General features: G+C 61.9%; 2 protein-coding genes across 2 annotated transcripts; both read left to right on the top strand.

Annotated features, from left to right (window-relative positions):
• Window positions 1-210: 210 nt before the first annotated feature.
• On the top strand, window positions 211-2080 carry PRXQ (thioredoxin peroxidase DOT5). The gene is made up of 5 exons (XM_062771986.1): window positions 211-462; window positions 584-601; window positions 711-828; window positions 1275-1476; window positions 1710-2080. The coding sequence occupies exons 1-5, from the start codon at window positions 337-339 to the stop codon at window positions 1792-1794; spliced, it is 549 nt and encodes a 182-aa protein (XP_062627970.1). The 5' UTR covers window positions 211-336; the 3' UTR covers window positions 1795-2080.
• A 5220-nt stretch (window positions 2081-7300) lies between these two features.
• Window positions 7301-9229, top strand: LOC62_04G005449 (uncharacterized protein; the record flags this gene model as incomplete). Its single annotated transcript, XM_062771985.1, has 1 exon — window positions 7301-9229. The coding sequence occupies one exon, from the start codon at window positions 7301-7303 to the stop codon at window positions 9227-9229; it is 1929 nt and encodes a 642-aa protein (XP_062627969.1).
• Window positions 9230-25315: the final 16086 nt, after the last annotated feature.

Genomic DNA, 25315 nt, shown 5'->3' with positions numbered 1-25315 from the left:
CATCGTCGCGTTCGCTGTTTGTGTTTCTTGGTCACTTCAGTCTCCTTCACCACCTTGTTCGTTACCCCTCGAGCCCTCTTCGCCAGTCGCCACCCCACGACCGCCCGACAACGACGCACGCACTCCGCTCCGAACGACCCCTTCTGCCCACCCCGACGCCGAGTTCTCTCGGGCGTGCCTAGCAGTGACAAGCTCAGACTCAGGCTCAGCCTGTTGGCCCAGCAGCGCATCATCGATCTCCACCACATACCTACTACTACCCCGTGCTCCGGGCACTCTTTCTCCTCACAACGCCCACTCGCTCTCCGTCGTCGCCACTCGACACCAATAATAATAATGACGACCCACGCCATTCAGCACCTGTTTGGCTATGAGGACCCGCTCGTCGGGCTCGAGGCGCCGAGCTTCAACCTCCCCTCTGCGGGGACTGGGGCGCTGTACACCCCGCCCATCGGCAAGAAGGTGCGTCGTGTCGTTGTTGCGGGGTTTGCTCTTCGCTATGCTTGCCGCACGCCCCAGACTTCGCTTCGCGCGACCCGAGACCTCTTCTGCCGACTTCAGACGCCGCTGACACTTCCAAAAGCCCATCGCTATCTTTTTTGTGCGTGTTGGCCACCCACCTTGTGCCGCTTCCGACGGATGGCGCGCGGGAGGGAACAAGAGACCCAGAAAAAGAAGAGACCACCTCACTGACACCCACCCGCCCACAGTTCCCGAAAGCAATGACAATAGGATGTACCAAGGAAGCATGCGCGTTCCGGGACGCGCAAGAGAAGGACACGGTGTTTCTCAGACATCCAGACCTCGAGGTCATTGGCATCAGTCGCGGTGAGTGGGTTGTCCTGGCTGCGGCGCCGGCCTTTGTCAGCTGGCTGGTGGAGTTCGTTTCTGGGATACGGCCAGCCAGCCAGGGCGGGCCAGATCTGATGGCGATCCGTCGGGGATCGCTGCAGATACGCAGTCGCCGAAGCGAGGAGACTCCGCGAGGCGGTGGTGTGGCGGCGGCGGGAGTGGGCGGGTCTTGCTTGATCCGCGACGCCAGCTGCGCTGCCCACCATACTTGACTTGCTCGCGACCAGCTGCTGCGTGCACGGCGCATTTGGTTGCCGCAGCAACCTTGCAAGCATGCGCCTGGCGGCGGATTGCGACGCCCGCGACCACCCTGTATGAGGACAGCGCACGACGCCCGACACCGCGTGGCACCATGTCCTCTCCGCTGCGTTTCGTTTGTTTCGTCGACGGAGGTACTGACGCCGTACCCCCACCCTCCGCAGACGCAATCGAGAACCAAACAACGTTCCAGGACAAGCACGGGCTCCAGTACCCCATCGTGTCGGACACGGACCACCTCGTCAACAAGGTGTACGGCGTCAAGGGGTGGCTGTTTGGCAAGGGCTCGGTGCCGGAGCGCAAGACTGTGTTTATTGGCCCCGACGGCATCGTGCAGGCGACTTATGTCGCCAACTTGCGGGTTAAGTGAGTGCAGCGGGGGTTGGGTTGGGAGGGAAGAAGGTGGGGGAGGGGAGCAGTGGTGAGGGGGAGCAATTGTGGAGGGGAAATCGCGAAGAGGGCAATCGCCAACGGGGCACTCGCGATGCCCACGACTTGCGATGGGGACAAGTTGCGATGGGGCAGACTCAGTGACAACGACGCGAAGGAAGAGAAGACATGAGAGACACGCCACGAACACCCCCTGACACAATACCCAGATCACACGTTCGCTTCGTCGAGAAACAGCTCCAGCGGCTAGAGCTGCAAAAGACGAACTCGGACGCGACCTCCGACACCACATAGTCTGCAATCACACCTTCAGCCCCCTCTCTAGAACCCGCCCTGACTCGTGCCCAGTGAAGGTGAAACCACACGGCGCGCAAACTCTCTCCGACGGGACTCGAGCTCGACGGCCGCCGCGTCCGCTGCCGCCGGTTCCGACGACGGCGACGCCGCCGACCACCACCACCACCATCCGCCAGACTCGCTCGCGAGCCTCCCCTCCCTCCCCCGCCTGCCGACCTCGGCCTCGCTCCACCTCTAACCTCGTTAAATTTTATTTTCTTCCCTTCCTCCTTGGTTAATACGCTGCCCTCCTGTACCACCATGCCTCATGCCTATACACGATGACGACCCCCACCTCAACAACAAAGGCCTTCGAGTAAGACGGATCCGACGACAAGCAGCCAAGCCACCCCCACACGTCTACATACCCCTGCTACTAACTCGAGAAGCGATCACTAAAGTCTGACGCCACGATCATCACGGCGCGATCACCACAGCCACTGATGACGCCAGAACGTGCGGGGGACGCGACGCTGGGACGCGACGCCGCCGCGTGCCGTGCTGAAGCGCGAGGTCTGTCCTGTCTCGCTAGCCTCAGTCTGTCTGTGGACGGTGTGTCGCCAAGCACGACACTGACCCGCCACGCAGTCGCCCTCGCCGTCGGTCATCACGATCGAACGCAGGGTCGGCGCGATCAGCGCCACGCCACACTTGCAACGATGTCACTGAAACACTTGGGCGCGCCGAGGATCGGCAGCAGCAGCAGCGTGACGCCGGCGCCGCTGAGCAGCAGGCACAAACTAGCCCAGTACCGTGTGTCTATGGCGTGGCGTGGCGTGGCGTTGATCTCGAAGCTGCGTGGCGCGGTCCAGCCCACCACAGACGCTTCGGCGACGAACAGAAGGGTGCCAGCGTGGGCGCCGCAAAGGGCGGGGTGAAACATCCGTGTGGGTCGACCTGGCCTTGCTCGACCTGGCGTTCAAAACTCCCCCACAAGGCGCGGGCACGCTACCCCACCCTACGCCGTGCCCACCAAAACTCGCGGCGTCGAAAACTCCGCGGCTGTGGTGAGTACCGTCGTCGCGGCTCAGGGTGCCGCGTCGTCTTCGGCGTAGGCCGCCGCTGGTTGCGGCCCGACCGACGGATCGACCGACCGGGGGCCTCGGCGCTCCCGACGACGACTCCGCCGCGGCCGAAGCACACGGCGAACACACGCACGCGAGGAGCGAGCGAGCGAGCGACTAACCGCCCGTCACCCCGCCCAACCGCTTATGGTTAAGCAGTCGCACGATAAGGCCCGTATCTCGCCCGCCACGGTCGGGGTGGGAGAGATATGTCAGCTTTGTGGCTGGGGGCGGCGTCTTCGCTGCGCTCTTGTTGGGCAGCGGGGAATGGGGGTATGGTGGTGGTGGCCTCTGGTGTCGTGGTCACGTTGCGGGAGGTTGGAGCGCGGCGAGTATATAATGGTGCGTGCGGCTGCTCGTAGTGTACATACAGGAAGCGTTCGACTGGGGTAGTACGGTAGTGCTTCCTGCCAGCCAGCGCGATAGGCGCTGAGCTCTTAGGCAGACAGACAGGTGTCACCAGCGAATCAATCGCGCTGAGACTGACTGACCTGGGGTCATGCCACATCCAGCCAGACACGGCGACCTGATCCACACCACGGCTCGACGGGGCTCGGCAGCATTGTATCGCCGAGGGGCATTAACCGACCGCCGAGGTTATGCTGCGCGACACGGCTGAGCGACGGCGACGACGACGACGACGCGTAGGGAGACGGCGACCAGAAACGCCACGGCACACGAGTAGCGTCGAGTGTTGTCGCCTCGTCTGAGATTTCAGAGTTCTGGGCTGGCTTACTCTGGCGGCTCAGCTCGTGTCTGTGTGAGTTCTGGCCTCGTGTCAGAGTTAGTTTTGCGAGAATCCTGGCTGGTCTGGCTTTGTCGAGGGGAAATTCCGGGTACTGTCGACTGGAGTCGAGAATCCGCAAAGCCGAATCCTGCGGCGGCTCGCTGGCGCAGAATTCTCCCCCACAGCCTGCCTATGCATGTTCCATATCCTAGCTCTGAAGGTGATACATACGTGAGACGTGATACGTGATCCGCCATGCCAGCAGATGGCAGGAAGACATACCCACTATCCCGCGGCAGAGTCGAAAGCGAGCTGAAACAGCACATGTGCGGCGAGAGAAGCGTCAACAGCCGCCCGCCAGCCAGAGTAGCCGCGCAATCCCGCAGTGCACACCCGCGTCGGTCGGTGGAGCACGATACGTACACGCTGCAACAGCTGACCATGGTATGGAGTACGACTTTGCTTTGCTTGGCGATGGTAGTGCTCCAGCATACCGAGTGATCGGGAGGCACGGTATGTAGGTGGGCGACGACAAAATCAGTCACGTCGCGACGAGCAGCAACGAGGCCGAGCAAGACGCACCCGACTGACGCACACCTTGACGCGCTTTCGGCATGGACTCGACAACGGGGGCCAGCCACTGCCTGTCCATCGCTCCACACAGCCAGCCGCTTGACGACCGGGAGCGCCTGCTTCGCGTTTCGTGTCGAGAGATCTGGAACGGAACGGTCAAGTGGAGACGGCGGCGCAATGGATGGACGCGGTCGCCGCGTTTCAGGCCGCTTTTGCCGGCATGACGGCGAGTCGCGGCCTCTCGGTCGGTTAGCGGTCACTTGGCAGCTGCGAACGCCCGCCAGCCAGTGAGGGATGTCACTCGGTGCGTCACTGAGCGTCTATCGCTCCCGCGCAGGGCAGGGCACGCATCACCCCCACACGTGAACGGACCACAGGCAGCGGCGGGACGATAATTCGACAGACGTGACGCAAGTTACAGTCAAGTTACCGCTCGTCTGGCGCACCTCCGATGGATGGTGGGACGGATTCTGGGGGGCCTGGGTGTGGTTTTTGGCGAGTTCTGCTGTGTACAGTGCGTTTATATCGGGCGAGTTGCGCAAATCCGAGGTGCGTGCATGTGTGCCAGCCGGGACGAAACGTTCCATCATCGTTCCCGCTCGGGAGATCGTCACCTCGCCGGCCGTCACATCTTCTCGGCGTTTTCAATCAACAAAGGAACAGTTGGCCAAACACGACATGATGAGAGGGGGGACAATCGGCACAAGACGACACTGTGAACGAGCGAGTTGAGGTAACAGTGCGAGGTGGTGGCAGCAGAGTTCGAGTGGCAAAACCAGCGCACCCAGGCCGTGACGCTGTGCCTAGGGGTCTCCGTCGCCAAAACCGATCTACACACTTGCGTACACTGCACGGGAGTGGATCAGCGGCGCGGGCCGCTGCGGACCGTGATGCCCGCGAGGGCGATACAATGAGCCCAGCTTGGTCGTGCCGTGGCACCGCCACGGCACTCGCTTGCGCGCTCCATCACACCGACTGCTCCAGCACTGAATGCAGGCGCCGATTGATTCGTGATCGCCACTTTCTGGCAGGCTGGTACGGCAGCGTCGTCGACTCGACTCAATGCAGTGGTGGCGAGCGTCACGTTTGGCCTGCTGACCACCACCACTGCCAAGGTCATGCAGCAGCTCGCTGGGCGTGGGCGTGCCTGGCGCCTGCCTACTCGCTTGCTGATACAATTCAGTGCCGCCACCACCACCCGGGCGCGTGCCGTCCAGATCGACAATGCAGATGCGATGCAACGCACGCACGCAGAGTGAGACAGCGTCGTCGTGGTGTGTTACAGTGACGGCCAAGTGTGGGCTGTGCATTGTGCTTGTGCTGGGATGAGCACCCGCGCACGCGGTGCCGTACACCTGCTGCGTGCATGCTGCGGATGCTTGGTCGAGTCATGACGTCGGCATTCGGCGGCTCCGGATAGCGAGAAATGTTTGCCACCCAGTGGTCAGTCTGTCCCCAGCTGCATGCAGTTGCGACTTTGCCACCTTGACAAGACTCATCAACAGACTCGCTCGCTCGTTGTCGCTACTCTCGCCACCCGCCACTCGACTCGCTCGCACCCGCCAAGCCGAGCCGAGCCGTGGCGCCGATCCCTCACAGGGCGGTGGCGATATCGCGCATGTACGCGACTGGCGCGTCAAATCATGGCGGTGGGCGGTGCGGGCGGCGCGGGCTCGGACCCGCATCGGCATGCTCCGAACGACGCACCCAGGCAGGCAGTGCGATGCGAGTGGTGCGAGAAGGGCAGCACCGGCAACGCCAGCCCGGGCAGTGCACACCACCTACTGCGCCACTGCACACTGCTTTGCCGCGCGCGGACAAGACATAGCCGCCCACCACTTGGGCTATGCACAGACGTCCTGCGTCACTGATGTGGTGATCCGAGCCTGGCCAAAGCAGTCATTGCGGCCCACGTTGATCCACTTGTTGAGCGAGATACGACAGTCCTTCTCTTGTTGCAAAGTGTCTGGAAATAACAACGTGCGCGATTTAGAGGCATTCGTCGTTGTTGATGATGATGACGGCGGAATGTAAGCATAGTCTAATCCAAAAGCGAATTCCAATACCTCTACTTTATCGTTATTGGCAGTCATTTTGGTCGTGTGCCCGTACAGCGGAAGCAAAATTCTCACCATCCGTCGGCAAACAGCCAATCAGGGCGCCCCATTTTTCATCTCACTCGGCGTGTCTCCTCCCAACAAGTCTGGCCATTCTGCTGCATCTCGTCGCTCCTTCTTGCTCATCTTTACAACAACTCTCCATCTCTAGCTCTTCTGCTACTCTTTTGCCTTCTTTGCACAACCCACACCCAGCCCGACGCACAAACAGCGCCGAGCAACCTAGCGCAGAGCACACCGTCTCTCGCCAACACCAAACACACAGACTCAGCCCTTGCCGCCCCACCCCGGCCTTTCAATAAATGAAGAAGTTTAAGCTTCCTTGTAGTGGTCAACACAATCTGAAACTGGACGTCCGGTAGGTATCCTTGCATGGTCTTGCTCGCCTCGTCGACCTCGCTCCTCGCACCAGCGAGCGCGAGCGACCGAGTGCGAACAAGACAAACATGTTGAAAGAAGCTTCGTCGCTGACAAGCACGTTCCTTGTTCCCTCCCGCTTTCGTCGTTGTTCCCACCATTCCCGCCGCCGCCGCCACTCTCGGTCCCGGTCTCCGTCGCTATGCACAACAACCCGTATCGACTCGAACCCCCCGCTCGCATGCATGCCCGCCGATACACAGCCTCTCCGCCGGATCGTCCCAACTCCGCCTCCCTCCCCTCATCTACACGCTCCTCGCCAGCGGTGAGAAGCCCCCCTAACTTGCCCTTTAGCAAGTAAACACCGCGCGCGCCCGCCCAGCTGCTAGTCGCAGCTCCTTGTCACTTCATCCTCGACGAGCCTCGTCAACGAATGGGATAATACAGCCCCCCGCCGCCGCACGCCCTCCTTCCGCCAGTCTCCCGCCGCACACGGGATACTCCTGGTACACCGCTCCACTCTCGAAAACCCTCCAACAAAAACATCAACTTCTTCTTTAGAACCCAACTAAATCTCAACAAAAACTACCCGATCTGTACCTAAGCCGACACACAGATCGCTCAAGATGAACGCCATTCGCTCGCTCCCGCTCATCAACAAGCAGGCTCGCCCTGCTACGCCCGTTCAATCGAGCGTGGCCGTTTCCGGTTCGGCCGCCGTGCAGCCGCTGGGTCCCCCTCCCGTCCCTGCGTCTCGTGTGGCCACTCCCGCCGCCGCCCCCGGCGGTCTGGCCGCTCCTAAGAAGAACACCAGCCCTACCGGATCTCGTCCCGCCACCCCTCGCAACTCTGTTGTTGGTCTGCCAGGCAGCGGTCCCGAGACTCCCCAGGGCGGCTACATGGACGCTATCGGTCTCCGCCTCGCCGACACGGTCAACAAGTCATGCTCGGGCATCGACTTCAAGGCCAAGAAGGGTGCCCGCAAGGGTGCTGGCTGGACGATCGGTGAAGGCATCGCAAAGGAGCTTCCTCCGCCTCCCGCGGACACGTACCTCCTCCGCGCTGTCCTTCGCACGGTGGTCCGCTCGCTGGCCATCTACATCAACCGTCTCGACTCGCTCCTTATGCCTGCGCTGTCGGACGCCCAGTGGTCGGCCGCGTTCAACCTCACCTCGACCATCACGCCCCTCAACCCTACCCAGCTGTTCGCGGTTTCAATCGCCCACACTGCATGGGAGACGTGCGAGAAGCTCGAGCAGGTTCTCGAGACGACTGCGTACCCTCGCTTCGTCGAGGACACGCTTCGTCCCAGCATGGACAAGCTCGACTTCATCGTCAGCAAGGTTGTTCGTCCCATTCTCCTTGCTGTCAAGCTCGACCTTGAGGGCAGCCTTTCGCGCACCGACGGCGTGGCTCACAAGTCGCCTTCGGGCCCCTCCACCATTCCGCTTGCCGACGTGCCCGTCACCAAGACCCTCAGCAACCCTCCTACTGCCCGCGTGACCAAGGAGCCCTCTGGCAGCGGCCACCCCCGCTCCATTACGGTCCCTTGCTGCCTTCAGCAGTTCGCCAGCCGTGTAGATGGTGCCCGCAAGGTCTTTGAGACTGTTGCCAAGCCATGCGAGCACGACGGCGAGGGCTGGGTGGCCAAGGTTGTCGTGTCGGTCGTGTGGAAGGGCATGCGCCTCATTGGCGAGAACGAGCCCTGTGCGCCCCTCAGCCGCACCCCGAGCCCGACACACATCGCCAAGGCTCTTACCGAGGTCAAGGACAAGGAGGGCCGCCCCACTGTGGCCCCGTCGCCCTCGCTGGCCAAGATTACCCAGCTCTCCATCCTGCCCTCGCGCGCCGCCTCGCGCGCCCCGTCGCCTCCTCGTGGCCCGGCCCACGACCCTGTCACCCACGCGCTGCTCTCCTTTGAGGGCCTGATGAAGCGCCTCGTTGGCGGCCTTGTGCAGCCGCCAACGGCCGCGCCCACTGCGGTTGACAGCAGCGACCAGGAGGCCGAGCACATTGCCCGCGAGGCAGTCTTCGAGGCCATTGAGGCGCTCGAGTCTGCTGTTATCGGCTCGGCCGCTCTCCACGGCCCCAACGGCGCCGAGCGCACCCTGGCCTCGGTCCGCCGCCTCCGCGACGACATTGACAACGAGGAGGACGAGAAGCTCGATGACGCCCTCGAGGACCTGCCGTCGGTCTCGCTCTTCAGCGCCATCATCCGCCGCACCAACGTTGCCCTAGGCCACGTCAACTACGTCAGCGAGAAGGGCGGTGCCACGACCCTTCGGATCCGCGAGGCTGGCGAAATCTGGGGCTGGACCAAGGCCGAGTACGAGCGCCAGGTTCTGTCTGGTTTCGGACCCGCCGAGGAGTGGGGACCTCGTGTTGCCAAGGCCCTCAAGCCCGAGGTCGAGCGCATGCTCTCGACCCTCGCTGGCATCACTGCTGGCGAGGCGCCCAAGGTTACGAAGGAGACATCCGACGCGGCCGAGTGGGTGCGCGCGCTCGGTGTTGCCCTCGACGCGCGTGCGGGTGTCAAGGTTGTTGGCGCGACTTAGGCTCTGCCACATTTTGTGGAGCGAAGCGCCTTCACATGTGCCCACGCGAATGTGGCTGCGGTGATTTGGCTGGTGCCGAATTATGCCTCCCGAAGAAGAGTAGACCGGTTTGGTGTGCCATAAGGTTGGCCTTTCCATCGGTACCAGTGTCACTGCACTATAGCTTGTTTTTTGCCTTACACACACGTATAGTTGTGTCTATGTGTTTTTTCCTTGCTCTTTGTCATGCACACTCGTTACTGTTACGCATGTGTCGGCGAGGCGTCGAGATGGCTCCACTTGTTTCCGCGAAACTGGCTCCCGCTGATACCTGATACGCACACGCATCACATCTCACATGCAGCAGTACCCCCAAACGCAATCGCGTGGACACTGTCGTGACGCACGCGCACGGCACGCACGGCACGGCACGCCCACCCACACGCGTACTCTTGTCGCTCGCTATCCGGGCCGTTGTCGTGCGTGGTCCACGACGATTGCCGTGCATAGCAAACCTTGGCGACGCCACAAAGTGTACTGCATACACCGCATCCGCGCGCAGATGTGCGCCACAAGGGCACTAACGTCAACTCGGGGTCGCCAGGAGGCTGCCTTTAGGTTGAGGAACCCGTGGTTCGAGCTACTTGTGCATGTAACTGACGGCCAGGCCACTTCAGTGCGGTGGGCAGTCATGGGCAGCGCGCGGTGCAGGAAGGGGTGGGGGGAGGTGGTGACTGACACCTGGGTGCCGCTCCAGGACGCAGAGGGGAGCGGGCGGAGAGGAGGAAGGCGGAGAGGAGCTCCAGCAGAGCGGCGTCTAGCTGGTGTGGGCGTAGTCTGTACCTGCGGATCCGTCCGGTTTGGTAGCGGCGAGCGAGCACGCACGACGCTCGCCACCAGTCAATCAATCAATCATGCAGCCAGGTCCGGCAGCGGCGTGCCTCGATAACCCAGCGGCACGCGCCGGGCGCGCCGGGTGCCGCTGGGTGCCGCTGGGCACCCAGCAGCGCCGTTCTGGGGTGGTGAGGTGTCTCGGCGAGCGACCGTTGTCGTCGTCGCCGCCTGTTGCCGTCTGCAGGAACCTTCAAAGAAGCGTTGGCAGGAACCGGCAGCGACCGTCGGGCGTGCACCAGGGAATGGTAAGCTGTACCTCTCTCAACCTCGCGATTTGGGTGGAGCTCCCTGGATATTCTGGCAGCATGCAAGCAACGCATTTTTGGTGCATTTTCCCTTGAATTTTCAACATTCTGCCCCTTTACGAGAGAAAAAACACTCGCGGTGGGTTGGGTGGGTCATCGATTACTTACTGCCATGCCAGGAAGCCAGTTGCTGTTACTGGGCAAATTCTAATCTTATACTCACCCTTGGACACGCCTAGTAACGTTGGGGTTGCGTTGAAATAAAAAAGACGGGAAGTGCATTACCCCAAGCAAGTCGCCCAAGTCTAATGCGAGACAAGGCGGCACCGTAGCAGAAACGCGGTAACGAGGACCTGCCCACAGCCAGCACCGAGGAGCCAGGAAAACGCGGCTCCAGTGAAACGGGGTGATGGCCTCCTGTAGGAGTCGGCCATCCCGGTAGACTATGCACTGCCGTCAACCACCTTACCTGCCGTCACTGCACAAGAGCGTCGCGATTCCAGTGGAGGGCGCGGCGTGTTAATGGTGAGGGTTGCATGCCTTGCAAGGGTGGGTGGAGCTGAACTCAACTCTGAAGCAGATGATCGCGTGCATGTCGTGCGCGTGCAGGTGTAGAGCTCGCGCGAGCATCGCGCAGGTGGTGCACAGCAGGCGACACCAAGTCCAAGCTCGCGCATGCACCAGCGCAAGCACAAGCACAAGCCCACCCAACCTGCACTACTCACAAGCACGGCACGGCTGTGTACCAGCTGTCCGAACTTTTTTTTTTCTTCTGACCACTGCTGACGACTTTAACCCGCCCACCGCAACATGCACCTGACACTGCGATCGTTTCGGGTGCGGATTTACGTAAATATCGCAACGCAGAGTCCAGACTGTGTTTCGAAGCTTCAAGGGAGCGGGGAGTGGGTGCGTGCCGCGCGCGACGTGCCGCGGCGTGCACAGCGCGTTCACGCCGGGACGAGGGAGATTCAGCACAGCGGTGGAGTTGTGGGTCGTCGGTAGGATCGGCGCGTGTGCCGGGGGTGTCGGGGGTGCAACAAGGTGTGGCAGCTGTGCTGTGCAGAGCGCACGCAGCACGCAGCACGCACTTGCTCGCCGAATAAAAGCCAAACGCGTACCGACTGCCCCTCTGGGCAGGCTCCACCCGCTGCTGCAACCCTGTGGTCGCGACCGCGACGACAACAGCGGGGATGATGAAGCACGCGGGGGTGGGGTCGTGCCGGCGGGGGGAGTTGGGGGTTGGTTTGGGGGGGTGCCATACGACGTCTTGTCTGCCCTCGCTCTGTCTCCGGCGGCACATGTCTCGACCTGCTGCAGCGCAACGACCGCTTGCTCCGGCAAACTCAACCCACCCAACCCAATGGACACTGCAACAGGCACGACGAGCCGGGAGGGACGGTAATCCTCGTCGCTGTGGTCGTCGCGCCGTGCCCAAGATCAGAGTTTTGCACCGTCCCTGTCAGTTACAAGTTTCCATGGACTCTGCTCGGTTGGATGCAAAATGCAAAATGCCAAACGCGTGCGTCGTGGGCACCAACAGGCGTCGTCGCAGCACAACGTAATGTGCTTAGCCTGTACCTCTTACCGTTGCGTACCGTTGCGTTGCGTTGCGTTTCGTTGCGTTTCGTTTCTGAATGCTGATCTGATGACCTGGCCTGACCTGACCTGACCCCTCCGCGCGCCGCGGCTGTTGGTAGCAGTGGCTCGGTGGCTCGCTTGGTGTCGCCGGCTGGCTGGCTGGCCGCGCACCCCGGCCCTCGCGGCGGCACGGCACACGTCAGGCGATAACCCCGTCCCGTACATTGGAGGGTTTGATCGCCGTCGTCTGGGGCGGCGCGTTTCAGCCAGCCGTCTGTGCAGGCCTCGGCAGTCACGGCTGGGTAGCGTGCTCGTCCGACAGGCGCGACGACGACAGGCGCGACTTTGCTGGCGTCGTGTGAGGCATGTGGTTTTCGCTGGTCGTGACACGAAACACGAACAACGCGTGCACACGCAAGCTGGCACGCTGGCACGCTGGTACGACGGCATGCTGCGCGCACTCATGGGCATCACGCTGCCCGATGCTGTCGTTTTGGGCGACGGTGCATGCCGCTGTGCGCTCTGTGCTCTTGCTCGTGAGCTAGTGATATTACCAGCGTCGTTTTTTTGGGCGACGGTGCGTGCCGCCTCTTGCCTGGTGGCTCGCTTGCTCTTCCGCCAAGAACAGCGAACCCTCCTTCTTGGAACATCAGACGAGAAAAGATGCATGCCGCCACGGCCCGCCGTGGGAACTTGCTCTACCGTCCGCAAGACACCGCTCCGCGTCGAGCAGAGCCCAGAACACTCACTGCCCATCTGTCGACGGAACAAGGTGACTTTGATGGCGTCTCGGGCCACCGCGGGACCTGTGACGTGTCGTAGAAGAGGACGCCGGGTCGTCGACAATGAAACGGGGTGCTGCCGTACGTGTTGCCATGGCGGCGTTGTAGACGCGCGCGCAGATCATCACCACTGCCTGATGCATTCGCTACTCGCGTGCTATCCCTGGCTGCAAGATACCAAGACTTTCATTTCCAGTAGCGATGCGATCCGGACCTTGCTGCCAGGTAGAGAGCCACTGCCCACCACTCGGTCCGCTCCGCCCGCACCTCGCCGCACCGCCTCGTTTTTTTCTGCATCTCGGGGATGGGTACGGCGCGTGCGGCAGTGGATAGTTGGCGTCGTAAAGCTATCGCTCGCGAGAGCGCGGATCGTGCCGGATCTCTGACTTTGGCGCACGCGGCGCGCGCCGGCCCGCGCGACCACTACCGCTCGCTGAAACGAAACGCATGTCGTCGCATGTCATGTATGTCGCATCGCGCGGCCCACACTGTGACATGACGAGACATGCCGCAGGTTAGCCGTTTGGAGCAGGTGTCGCGCGAGGGAGGGTCATCCGCGTGCACCGGCAAGCCAACCGGCTCTTGTTGCACTCCGCGATCCGCACCATACCCATATGGGCCCGGTGGGCCGGCCCCGTCGCGACCGATCCGATAGGCAGTAGCAGCGAGGCAGGCAGCCAGGCAGCCGGTGCCGATTGAAACGGGTAAAAAGTGACATTGCAGTACCACCTGTTGGTTTCATGTAAAGTGGAATGTTGAGGCCTGAGGCTTGGTAGCACTGCGCACAATCGAGCAATGTGCCGTCACCTCGAGCTGCTGCTAGCTAGGCTGGCACGAGGGCAAGGGCGAGAGAGACATGGATACCTGGCACTGAATTCTTGGCCAAGGAAAAAGGAAATCGAGCTGCTGTGCTAGTAATCAGGCGCCAGAGGTGCTCATCGTCATGATTGCATTGCATTGGCCCGTCGTGTGCAGCCAAGTCCAGGTATAAGCGGCATCTCAGTTCCGCCGCAAATGGGCCGCTCGCTCGCTCGCTGTGCTACGTGCTACGTGCGTTGCACGCACGCACGCACGCACGCACCGCACGCCGGCCGGCTGCCGGCTCGCGGCTCGCCTCAAACGTGCTCTCGACAGAACCAACCTCCTTCCTGCTGTGTGCAGTAATGTGCACAGCGGAGGGTAAAGTGGGGTCCTTGGCCACGAGCGAGTCCTGAATCATCCACACTCTAGTATCAGTAGTCAAGGGTGTAGTTGGCTGCTATTCCCTGCATGCTGCCGTACCGCATTACAATTACCGCCCGCCATGATACTTACTGTAGGGCCTTTGTCTCTTTCAGTATTCTTGGTATAGAGTTAGTTTCCTGCCCACCCCCACCCAGGAGCACCCAGCCCAGGAGCGCAAACTCTCGCCCAGGAGCCAGCGCGTCCGAACACCACCACCAGCACACCGCGTGGGGTTTCGCTCTGATGTCATGATCAACCGCCGCGCTGTCGTGCGTGCGTGCGTGCACCATGCGTGGCCTGGTGGTGCCGACGAGCTTAATGCTTGTCTCTTCCACTGGAAGTTGGAAGCCGGAAGCAAACGGGATGCAAGTAATGGGTGCGCGTCACGCCAGCCCGGCACGCTCGGCGAGCTAGAGCTGGCTAGTGCAGCCGCAACCTTTGCAGCTTGGATATGCCGTGCATAGTGGATCGCGCAAAGGTATGCAGGACAATCGCGACGACATTTCTGCCCTCAGTTTTCCAGGCGCGGCGTCGTCGCGCAGCAGCGCGGCGGCGGCGGCGGCGTAAATGTACGTATATGTAGACGGAACCGCAAAGGTACACCCGTGCCGGAGTAGCGATGCGAGCGAGCGAGCAAACGAACGCGGTCCGAGACGCCGAGCATTCGTTGCATCAAGAAGTTGGCTGCACACGACGACACTGCGCTCCTGGCTGGGTGCATCCGCGATATCGGCGGCGCCTGGAGGGTAGGCAGGCAGGCGGAGGCGGCGGGCGGAGGCTGAGGGGGAGGCGCCGAGGCGGCTGCGAGAGGAAACTACCTGCCTGCCTGCCTCGCTCCTGCCTAGGTGGCTCATTCATATGCCGGAACCTCGCCGCCCGCTCCCAAGCCGCACTGGGGCCATGTCGTCGCTCAGCTTATTCTAATGTCTGACGCGTCGCGTGCTGCAGCATTCAGCCATAATGCAATGTATGGTCGACGCGCGCACATGACGCTGGCGTCTGGGCTGGCTGGCTTTGGCGCACTGGCTTTTGCTGGCTGGCTGTCGGCGTGCAGCAGGCGTTTGCCGTTGCATTGTCCTACGTTGCACCACCAGGCAAGCGAGGACCGATAAGCCCCGCGCCTAAATCTTGACTTTCTGGGCCAAGGCAAGGTTTGGTGGCTGCTTCGAGAAGTGTGCCACCGACGCCGCCGCAGCACGCCGCACTGTGCACCTTGTTGCATGCCATGCCAAGCATGCCGCGCCGCGCACGGCCGTTGCATGGCGCGCACAGACGCGTCTCGGCGACGACGTGGCCCGAGGGATCTGGTCGATGCGAACGACTGCCGGCTGGGCGCGAGACAAGCCAAGGGGTCGAGACGACGACGGCGGCGCTCGCTCCGTTCACCCACCACCAGGGAGAAATAAGTTGAAGAACACTGCCCCAGGGTCTCGCTGGCGCCTGCACCTGCAAGCCAATGCAGCATTCTGCGCGCAGCCATGCGCGGCGCACCATACACCTGCAACCTGCAGGACGCGTACAGTTCGGGAGGGCTATGCATGCGACGCGAGCGAGCGAGCGAGCGTGTTCATCCGTCGATACTCCGTGCTGGTCGGTCGGCCAAATGCTCGCCCGCCCGCCCGCCCGCCCGCCGGCCGGGAATGCTAGCTGCACCAGTGCGAACAGCTGGCTCGCACAGTAGCCAGCCCTGGTGCGACGGCGCTGGTGCAGGTTCTTGGTTCAACCAGGTTACAGTAGCAGTAGCAGTAGCTTGAACCGCCCGCCCCGTGCCGGTCCGCGCGCGCGCGGGACTGCTCGTGTGCTTGCTCACGCGCCGCTGCCGCTAACGAACAATGATAACGTAGGGTGTACGCGCGTGCGGGGCTGCTGGCTGCTATTGTGCAGACGCCGTCGCGCGGCGCTGGGGACAAAGCGAGCAAGGAGACAAGCCATCAAGGCGTCTGCGCTCCGCGTCGACCGCTCCTGATGGCTTGCTTGGTACTCGTGCCGCGTCATGTCCTAGCTAAACCCCAGATTGCTGCGAGACGCGCTATGCCTGACTGGCGATCGTCGAAATTCTGCTGCTTTGCAATGTTCATGTCGGCTGGCTGGCTGGTTGGCTTGCTTGGTCGCGCGCGCGCGCTCGCTCGCTCCTCGCGCCCCCCGGGTTTCTTCTTCATGTGGTGGCATGCTGCAAGCAGTCAATGTCCAATGTCGGTGCCGTGGCGCGGCGAGGCATGTGCGGAACGAGCAAGCGAGCGACCATGCAGCAGCGCAGCGCGGCGGCGCGTGCCGCACATACAGCGATCAGAGTGGATGACATGGCATACCGCACTTTGCCATTCTTTGCATGTGGTGCACTGCTCGTAAGGTGTGCACTAGCGAAATCTGGGGCTCTGCGGCTGACGGCGGGTGTGGGGAAGGCACGCGGGGTGGTGGTGGTGGCTCTGGCTTGCCTCTTTGAATGGCAGGGCAGTCATCAGAATGGGCAAAAGTCAAAATGGGCAGTAAAAGTCTGCCCAGAGTCAGTCACAGGCCCAGTCCAGGTCGGTCGGTCGGTCAAGCTACGCGTGCCTCGGTCTGTCGCCATTGAATTCTGGCTTGTTCGCTGCCTGCCTGAGTGCATCATCACAAGCCCCCCAGCATGCGATAGCCTATCGGTGCTTCTGCCGGAGGTGGGCAGGACAAACTGACAGTTGCTGCGAGGCAGACAGGTAGGTCGGTCGGTGGCTTGCGAGGCGGCGCTGGGGTCAATGATCGACATGGATTTTGGATAGAGGATGCGACCCTGCCAGGTTCAGTTAGCTGCAGCCAGGAGCCAGGTGCTCGCATCTCAACTCAGTGCTCACTGGGTCAAAACTGGGCCGGCCGCCATCGCCATCGCTGCCCCAGATCCCACAATCCGCCGCGCGCGCCGCCATTGTCACAGAAACCAGAAACCAAAACCAAGAATAAAAAAAAAATCCTCCGAACAGCGAAATCCTCCAAGGTGCCGTCATCGCCGTCACCTTATCCAACAACTGCGGGGCCTGCATGCCCTGCTTGCTCCAGGCCAGGCCTATGGCATCTGACGCTGGGTTCCTCATCACTTCCCCTAGCGGGAGCCGGCACCCAACGGTAATAGGGCAATAGAGAGTGCATATCAGAATGGAAGCGGGCGGATAAGGTCACACTCGTTACTCGTCCGCTGCAGCTCATTCCATGCCGCAGCCGTAATGATCCTTTTGATGTGGGAAAGAAAGGAATCTGACGGAGCGGTTGTTCAATGCCAATGCCGGCGCGTCCTTGGCGGCGCTCGGCGGCGGAATGTCGGCGAGTGCAGTCAAAAGGAAAACGAGGGTCCGAGGATCCCACAGAGCCAAATGTGGCTGGCGTCCGCCAGTCCCCGACCCAGAAACCCGACCACACCCTGCACCCAGCCAGGCATGTCGATAAGCCCCCAGTGGCAAGCCAAGCGGGCCCTCTGGCGCCGCCTGTATCTAGGAGCTGTGAGCGCGGCCCGCGCACACTCGCGTATGAACTAGTGGGCCAAGAAGTGGGCGCCGCGCCGTGTCGCGCTGGCTCCTGCTTGCTCCTGCATCCGCCATCACCACCACCACCGCCGCCGGGGTCCGTCGTCGTTGCCTCGTTGCCTCGTTGCCTTGTCCTTGCTTGATTGATCCCTCAAGGGATGAAAAAGCACGGTGCGTCACTACCCCCGTCACTATGCCCGCCTGCCCACTCCCCGAACCAACGAAACGCAAAACCGATTGGTGTGATTCCGGCATCGCTGTTCTGCGAGACAAGGTGCGCATCATCGGTTTGCGATTATACCAGGGAAAAGAGACGCGAGCTGGCAACACCCGCTGTCGCTCCTGCTGCAGGCGCGCAGGATCGCTGGTTCGTCCAACGAGGCGTTTCGGGCATGCGGGCTTCCCACGCATCAATCGCGGCACCCCTTCCATCCACCCCCCTCCAACGGTAGTGCAGCAGCAAAGCGAGCCATGACGACGACCGACGACGACCACGGTGGGCCAGGCTCTCTGTAGACCAGTGTGCATTGTCAAAGAAGGCGGATCTTGTGTCTATCTGCCAGAAAGGGCGCTCCTGATGACAACATGTATGCACCCCTTTGAGCACTTTTGCAGTTTGCAGTTTGCATCCGAGTGCGATCCGCTCCGCGAGGAACTCACAGAAGAGAGACGAGTGTTGTAAAAGTGTCAGTGCGAGGAGGGTGGTGCGGGTGCGTTGGGTGCGGGTGCGGAGGTGCGAGGACGCTCGCTCGCCTCGCATCGACGCGAGCGCACGCGTAAGTTGTACATTGATCGTGGCGACGAGGCGCTCTAGGATGTCGACGAGGAGCCACCGCCTCGCGCCCGCCAGCCAGCTTGGGCCTGCCTGCACGCCAGCAGGTCGCTGGCGCAACAAAAGGCGAGGTGCAAACCCCGCCAACCTGGCCTGGCTGGCACAGGACCTGTCCGTCCGTCCGACCAGCCAGCTCCACCAGTGGTCGTCTCGTGTGCCAGATTACATCTCGTTTCAACCCTGACGCACGCTTGTCTGATAGTGGAGAGGTTCAAAGAAGGCAGCCAGCAGCAGCAAGCCAACGCCGAGATTCTCGCGAAAGCGCCGGTTCAAGTGAGTACAAGTCGAAACGTCTGTCCCAAATTCCATTCCTCGAAAACTGCCACCATCTGCCCCCCCTGAGTTTTTAGAAAACTGAAAAGTCAAGTCGACGTACCGCGTCTTTGCGTCTACAGGGACGGTTAAGCATAAGGAACAGTACCACCTTTGTGGGCGACTTGCGTTAAAAAAGCCCAGCTGCCGGCAGCGCGGCCCGGCACACACGGAGCCAGGCAGGCAGGGAGGGTTGCCCACTGCCCACTGCACGCTGGCTGCCCACGTCGCGAAAAAATCAGTCTCGTGTCGTCTTGTCGCTCTGCTCGGAACCTGTCGCTCCGGCCGGCTGGCGAGCACCACTACCCTTGCTGGGTCTGGCCTGGCCTCTCGTTGCGGCTTCCAGATATAGTCGCCCCCGCACCAGTAAGCTGTGAGCATGATCGACACAGCGTGCACCAGTATGCAGCACTGCAGCACTGCACCTGCACTGGCGGAATTAAATGCATGAGCTAGCAAAATGATTGACTAGGCCGTCTAGGCCGTAGTGCACGCAGCAGCAGCATCAGCAGCAGCGATCACCACCATTCCTCACCCCCGCCCGCCGTCTCGCCTGCATGGTTACCAAGCTCCCGCGTGCTGCGGGGCTACAGGAGCTGAGCTGGCTAGCTGCCAGTCAGTCGCGTGCAGCGCGGCGACACGACGCGCGCGCTTGCATGCGGGCAACGCCGGCCAGCTGGCCGACCCACCACCCCCTCTTCCTGCCGTTGGTCGCGCCAACAAACGTTTGCTCCGACGGCGACGACGCAACGACTAGCCCGAGCCGGCTTCGGCCAACGTGTGGCACAGTCCGGCGGAGTGGGTGGGATAGGATAGAAAACGAGGCTGTGGCTCTGGTTTAAGGATTGATTGAGGATCGCTGACTGCCTGACTGACTGATCGACCAACGACACACTGACTCGACGACACGAAGCACGCACGCGTGCGTCGTCGGTCGCGCTTCGAGTCGCTCGGCGGAGGCACGGGGCGCGCGCCAGCTGCTGCTAGCAGGTAGGCAGGGACAACGGCAACCTCTGAAGACTGGTAAAAACTGCTCGACGTCGCCGCGGACGGCTCGGGCTCGGGCTCCGTCGCCGTCCGTCTGTCGCATGGCCACCACTGCGGTGATCCTTTGACATTCCCATGGCGCTGCGGCGCGCGGCGGCGCATGGCGGGCGGCCGCCTGACGGCCGTAGTGGACGACGACACGAGACACGAGCGCGCATCCCCAAGATCGGTGCACGCCACGGCGGCGGCGGCGCCGCAAGAAGCGGACAGCGGTTTCATGGGGGCTGGGGGCTGGGGGCTGGCTGGCCGGCTTGTTGGCCGCTCCTTTGCGCACGACTTGCTGCTACTGGCTGGCTCCTTTGGGCTGGAGGCGCGGCTGCACCACCAGGCAGAGAGAGGAGGAGGAGGAGCCGCGATCCCAGCTCTGCGCCGCCGCCGCCGCCGCCACCCACCTCGTCGTCGTACCCCGCCGGCGGCTGTCGTCTCTTGATGAAAGTGGAAGCGTCACCTCGTCACGGCAATCAATCACAATGATCAGCAAGCACAAGGCGAGGAAGGCCTCTGCGTCGTGGCATGCTGCCGGTCAGGCCGGGCACGGCAACGACCATCGCCTGCAACGCCAATCATGACAATGAGTGCTTGATGACTTAGTTTGTCACGGTGGATCACTGCGTCACGGACTGATGATGACTGCTTGAAGCAGGCCTGCGCGGTTGTGCACGCCGCGATCCCGGGCACGACACACAGCTCTGCCTAAATTGCTCATTTGTGTGTCGACAAGGTCGCTCTTGCTCGTGCGCGCCCCCCGGCTCATTCGGACCCTCTTGTCACACTCGGTCTGGGCATGCTCCGACTGACTGACTGACCGTCACTTGCAAGTACCCGCCCGCCCGCACAGCGAGCCACAGATCCATGTCGCGGCCAGCCAAGGGGCAAGCGGGGCAGGGGGCTGCGCGCGGCGCCATCTGCCTACCTGCCTCGCTCTCGCTCGCGCGTCCCTCGCTCGTCGGGTCGCAGCGACTGTGTTACACGCCAGGAACATGATCAAGGCCTTGTCTGGTGCAGAACAACGCTGCGCACACCTGCTCGTCGCTCTGACTCCAACTCTGATCGCGATCGTGGTCACCCCCAAGTGCCCACCCGCTCGGCCGGCCAGAGAGAGATCTGCCAGACCAGGGCCGAGGCCAGTGCGCGGTGCGCCGCGCCGCGGCGCACATCAGTGCCTGTCCTCATGCCCCTCGCTCGCTGCTGCCTCTGGCCTCTGGCCGCTCAGTCCGAGATACAGGCTGATCTGGACCATCGGCGCGTGCGTGGGAAGCAAGCATCGCGAGCAGGCCAGCCCCGGCGCCGCGGACATGGACACGAGGCAGGCAAGGCGGTGTTGCGGCGGACTGTAGGCGCCGCCGCACCAGCACACCGGCTTAATACGGCTACCAAGGCGCCCGCGCAGACGAGGATAACGCACAAGCTTGTCAAGCTCGAGCTCGGGCATACTGGCTCGTCTCGACCCATCTCATCTCGACGCTCGCTCACTCGTCATGCCATCCAACGCAGGCGTGACTTGGCTCTCTTGCCAGCGTGCCCATATGCAGCCCATTTCATTTGTTGTCACAGCAACACAACAGCTCGCCTGGAATGCAGGACCCGTGTCAACTCAAAGCTCAAAGCTAGTTGGCTAGCTCGGCCAGGCAGCTATTGTCGTCGCTGCCGCCGTCGCCGCAGCTGTCGTCGACGACGACGGTGGCCAGGACCCCGATCTTAATGACATGCGGCGCCTGTTGACCTTTGTGCTCACCGCCTCATCTGAAAGGTATGCGGTGTGCTGCTTCTCGGCGGCGTGCGGCGGCGTGTTTCAAACTCTGTTGTCGCTGTTGTTCATCGTGGGAGGCATGGGCAGTGGCCGTGGTAGTGGTGGTGCCGAGGCAAACGTCCTTTAGCATGCCACCATGGCCAGCCGTCATTGTGGTTGGGGGTGGGTACCTGGCCAGGACTGACGTCCCTAACGCCTTGACCTCCTCGCTCGTCTTGTTGGCAGCAGTGGGTGGGTGGGTGGCACGCAGTGACCGCAGTGGCCCTCCCCTCGCCGCCGCCGCCGCCTCGTACGGAACAGTCTTTGCGCTCAGACTCCAACGTGTCAGATTAGCCATGGCAGCCACCACCACCACCTCCGCCGCCGCCCCCTACCTCACCCCTGTGACGCCAACAGCCCCCGGTAAGAAGAGCAGAGGGAAGGGGTGAGCACGAGCACAAGCTCGTCGTCGTCGTCGTCGTCGTCGTCGACGACGACGACAATGGCGCACTGGGGTCGACGCCCAATGCGCACCATATCGCCGGTCACTCTGCCGCTCCACACCGTGACAACTTTGAGCCCCTCTGCACATACACACACACAACGACGACGAGAACGGCCACCACGGCAACGACGACAGACAGCATGCCGCCAAACACATGGGCTCTGTCTATCAAAGCAAGTCACTTTGCGCCACCGCCATCACCACCACCACCACCGTTGGCCACCATCATGGCTCTCGGACACTCGGCCACGGCTCAGAGACAACGGCGCAACCCCTCGCCGCGCCTTTGACCTTTGAAGTCACTCACTCACCCCACGCACAACCGTCGTCGTCGTCGTCGTACCCACTCACCCACCCACGGCCACCACCACCTCCCCCTGGTCCCTCAACCCAAAGCCATCCGCCTCGTTGTCACTCGCCTGCCTCGCGCTCTCTCTCCACCCCCTCCCTCCAGGGCAAGCCCAGCTCGACGTTCCTTGGCCGTGCGAGAGTCGCTTTGCAAGGCCGCGACTCTACCCACAGTCCCCCCCTCGTCCTCGATACCCTCAGATCACGCCGAGGAGGGAGGGCCACCCACTCCAGTGACCACCACCACCACGAGCAGCAAGAAGTTGCCTTCGCGACCCACTCAAATCCATTCAAACTTATAACCCCCCTTCGCATCTTTATCACTCGCACCCCCGGATCCCCTCCCCCTCCTCCCCCCCCCCCCCCCCCCCACTCAGCCCATCACCCACCCCCACCCCACTCCCATCACTCATCATACTCATAGCATAGCAGCATAGACATCAGCTACACCCTCAGTCATCATCATCATCATCATTATCATCACCCATAAGCTTGTCAACGAACGACACTCGACGACTCTCCTCAGCACACGACCCACCCCACTCTCTCCCACAGACGACGGCTGCAAGTGATCGGCGCGGGTGTCCATCAAAGGCTTGCCCTGCTCTGCCCTTCCTCCCAACCCCTTGCTTCTGTTCGCTCGCCGCCCATCAGTACACAAGCACACACACATCTCCGCACGCCCTATCACGCCCCCACCCCCCACCCTCCCAGCCGCCCGTCCGCCCGCCCAGCCCCCGCCACTCATCTCGGCGTGCACGCATAAGCAGATCAAGCATCGCTTGCAATCAACACATCGCACAAGGTAAGTTGGTCCGGTCCGGTCACACCTGGCTCCGAGTCCCCTTCCCTGCACCCCAATGTGTCAGTCGACACACGAAAGCGGCGAGGCGGCCGCAGACCAGCCCACGGCGTGTGGGTGTGTATGTGCACCCCCCGCCTCGGCGCTCGGCACTCGTGTGCGCGGCGTGTGTGTGGGTGTGTAGGCGGCATGTAACGGTGACCTCGTGCACCTTGCCTGCGCGGCGGCGACCGTGCAACGTCCTTGCGGGTGGTGTGGGTGTGTGTCCGACAGCATGCACGCCGCCTTCACCGCGAGAAGCATGGTCACGGCGGCTTGGGCGAGTCGCGCCGCCGCGCGTGTCGTGTCGTCGCGACTTGCCACTCGTACACTCGTCCGTCTTCCTCGTCTTCCCTCGTCTTCCTTCACCAACATCCACCACCACCACCAACACCACTCAATCGTTCTTCCTTCCTCTTCTTCCCTCCCCTCCCCTCCCTTCCTTGCTCAGCGACAACCCACACACAACCTACTACTTGTTCATCGTCTCTTCCCTCATCAGTATCTTGTCAACAACCTCGCTGTGTGCACCCCCATCCCACCAACCCACCCCACCCCCCACCCACTCTTGAAGCGCTCGACACTGACTCTCCTTCCTTACACTCGTTAGTCACGACACACACGACAATCAGCCAGTCACGTAGCGTGCCGCGCCTTCCTTCAGCCGGCTCCGTATCTCCTCGGCACCCCCCACCGCCCCTTCCTCCCCCACACCCGTCGGCATCAGGTCGATCAGTAAACAACCTACCTCATCGGCGGCTCTCCCCTCCACCTTTGAGCTCTAGTCGCCGCCGCTTGTCGTGAAACCCTGGCCAGCATCAGCCACGGGAAGCCACGAAGCCTTTATCAGTGAGTCTACGTTGATCCAGTGGCTCCGTCGGCTCGTTCTTTGGGTTGCCCACTCGCTGTTGGTGACTGGTTACCATCACGTCGGATCTGGCGTCAATGGCATGGTCTTGGTCATGAGGTCTGGCTGGCGCATACGTTGTCGCTGTGGGCATTGTGTTCTAGTGTGACCTTGTTGCCTATGGCTGTCACCAAACAAGCGTTTCGCAATTGTATTGGGTGGTGGGGAGCAGTGGGCTTGAACTATATCTGCGGGGCACTTGGCTGCTTGCGCAGATACAGTTGGCCTAATGGACGCGAGTTGGTCGCGATCACATTCAGCGCCTCCCATTCGCATTCGCGTTCCTCCGACTAGACCACGCCACAGGAGACGATTGAGTTGGCGCTTCACCCTCACGTGCCGTGGCGCGGCGGATATGGTGAAGGCTAGCCGAGTGACGCGAAACTCTCGGCGCCTTGCTTCTTTGCTCGTACCAGCCGTTCGGCATATGCCGTGCGCGCCGCGATCGTGGAGGTCATTGTGGTGATGGCTCGTCCGAGTCTCTGCATCACTGGCGACATGCTGGTCTTGCTGGCTTTGACGAGAGATGGGACTCGGTCGGTCATGTGCCCTCCCATCGACCGCTCCCCCTCACCTCGCGCAACCGGTCTGATGCCAGCACACCTCCTTCATGAGGCATGGCCTCGCATATGCCACCGCTACGACCCCATTCTTGTGCATGTGTGTAGTCACCTCCGCGCCAATCCGAGCTTCCATCTACCCCTTCAAATGCCTGCCCACCGCCCTTTTAGGTGTTCTCCCACGCTAACAGGCAAGCAGGAGCAGCGGCAACTCTCGCATCACCAAACCCCGGCCCAGGCTCGATCTTGACCGCCGCCGCTGTCGCCAGAGACTTGATCTTACCCCTCGTTGTCCCTACGCCAAAGTAGAATCCGAGCGGACAGCAAATCTCTGAGTCTCAGCAGCAGAAATCTCACCATTGAACGTGAGTTTTCTCTTGTCCAATCCATCCCTATCCCAGTCGTGTTGCAGTCGTCTCAGGGTCGGACGAGTGGTTTGGGACGACGCGAGTTTTCCGAGAAGTGTGATGGGCGACGACGTCTGTTGTCGAGAGAAAACTGGGTTGAATGCCGTTCCCTTTAATTTTCAAGGGAATTGGGTCCTCTTTGGCCAGTTTTCGTTGTGTCATGGAGGGGTGGAAAGTTTCTTTGAAACTATTTGTCACGCTCCGAGCTGGAGTCGTCTGGGCGTGACAGAGGAAAAAATCCTATTGCACCCTGAAACTAGGTTGGTGGTGGCTGCGTGTGTTGGTCGTGCGTCGTTGCTTCCTCGTGCGTGCGTCTGAAGTCTTGTACGTGCGTCCCACGAAACCCTTAACGTGTCTGCTCGCCCACCAGGCGGGCCAACTGGCGGGCACTCCCTGGCACCA

Source organism: Vanrija pseudolonga, chromosome 4 (genome assembly GCF_020906515.1).
Source record: "Vanrija pseudolonga chromosome 4, complete sequence".
Lineage (NCBI taxonomy): Eukaryota > Fungi > Basidiomycota > Tremellomycetes > Trichosporonales > Trichosporonaceae > Vanrija > Vanrija pseudolonga.
This window is presented reverse-complemented; position numbering and strand designations above follow the sequence as displayed.

What these genes read in the sequence shown, in the direction of transcription:
- PRXQ (XM_062771986.1), top strand. Translation starts at nt 337, where the DNA reads ATGACGACCCACGCCATTCAGCACCTGTTTGGCTATGAGGACCCGCTC. An exon ending in GGTCATTGGCATCAGTCGCG is followed by an intron (nt 829 to 1,274) that starts GTGAGTGGGTTG and finishes CACCCTCCGCAG; the next exon opens with ACGCAATCGAGAACCAAACA. An exon ending in GTCGCCAACTTGCGGGTTAA is followed by an intron (nt 1,477 to 1,709) that starts GTGAGTGCAGCG and finishes CACAATACCCAG; the next exon opens with ATCACACGTTCGCTTCGTCG.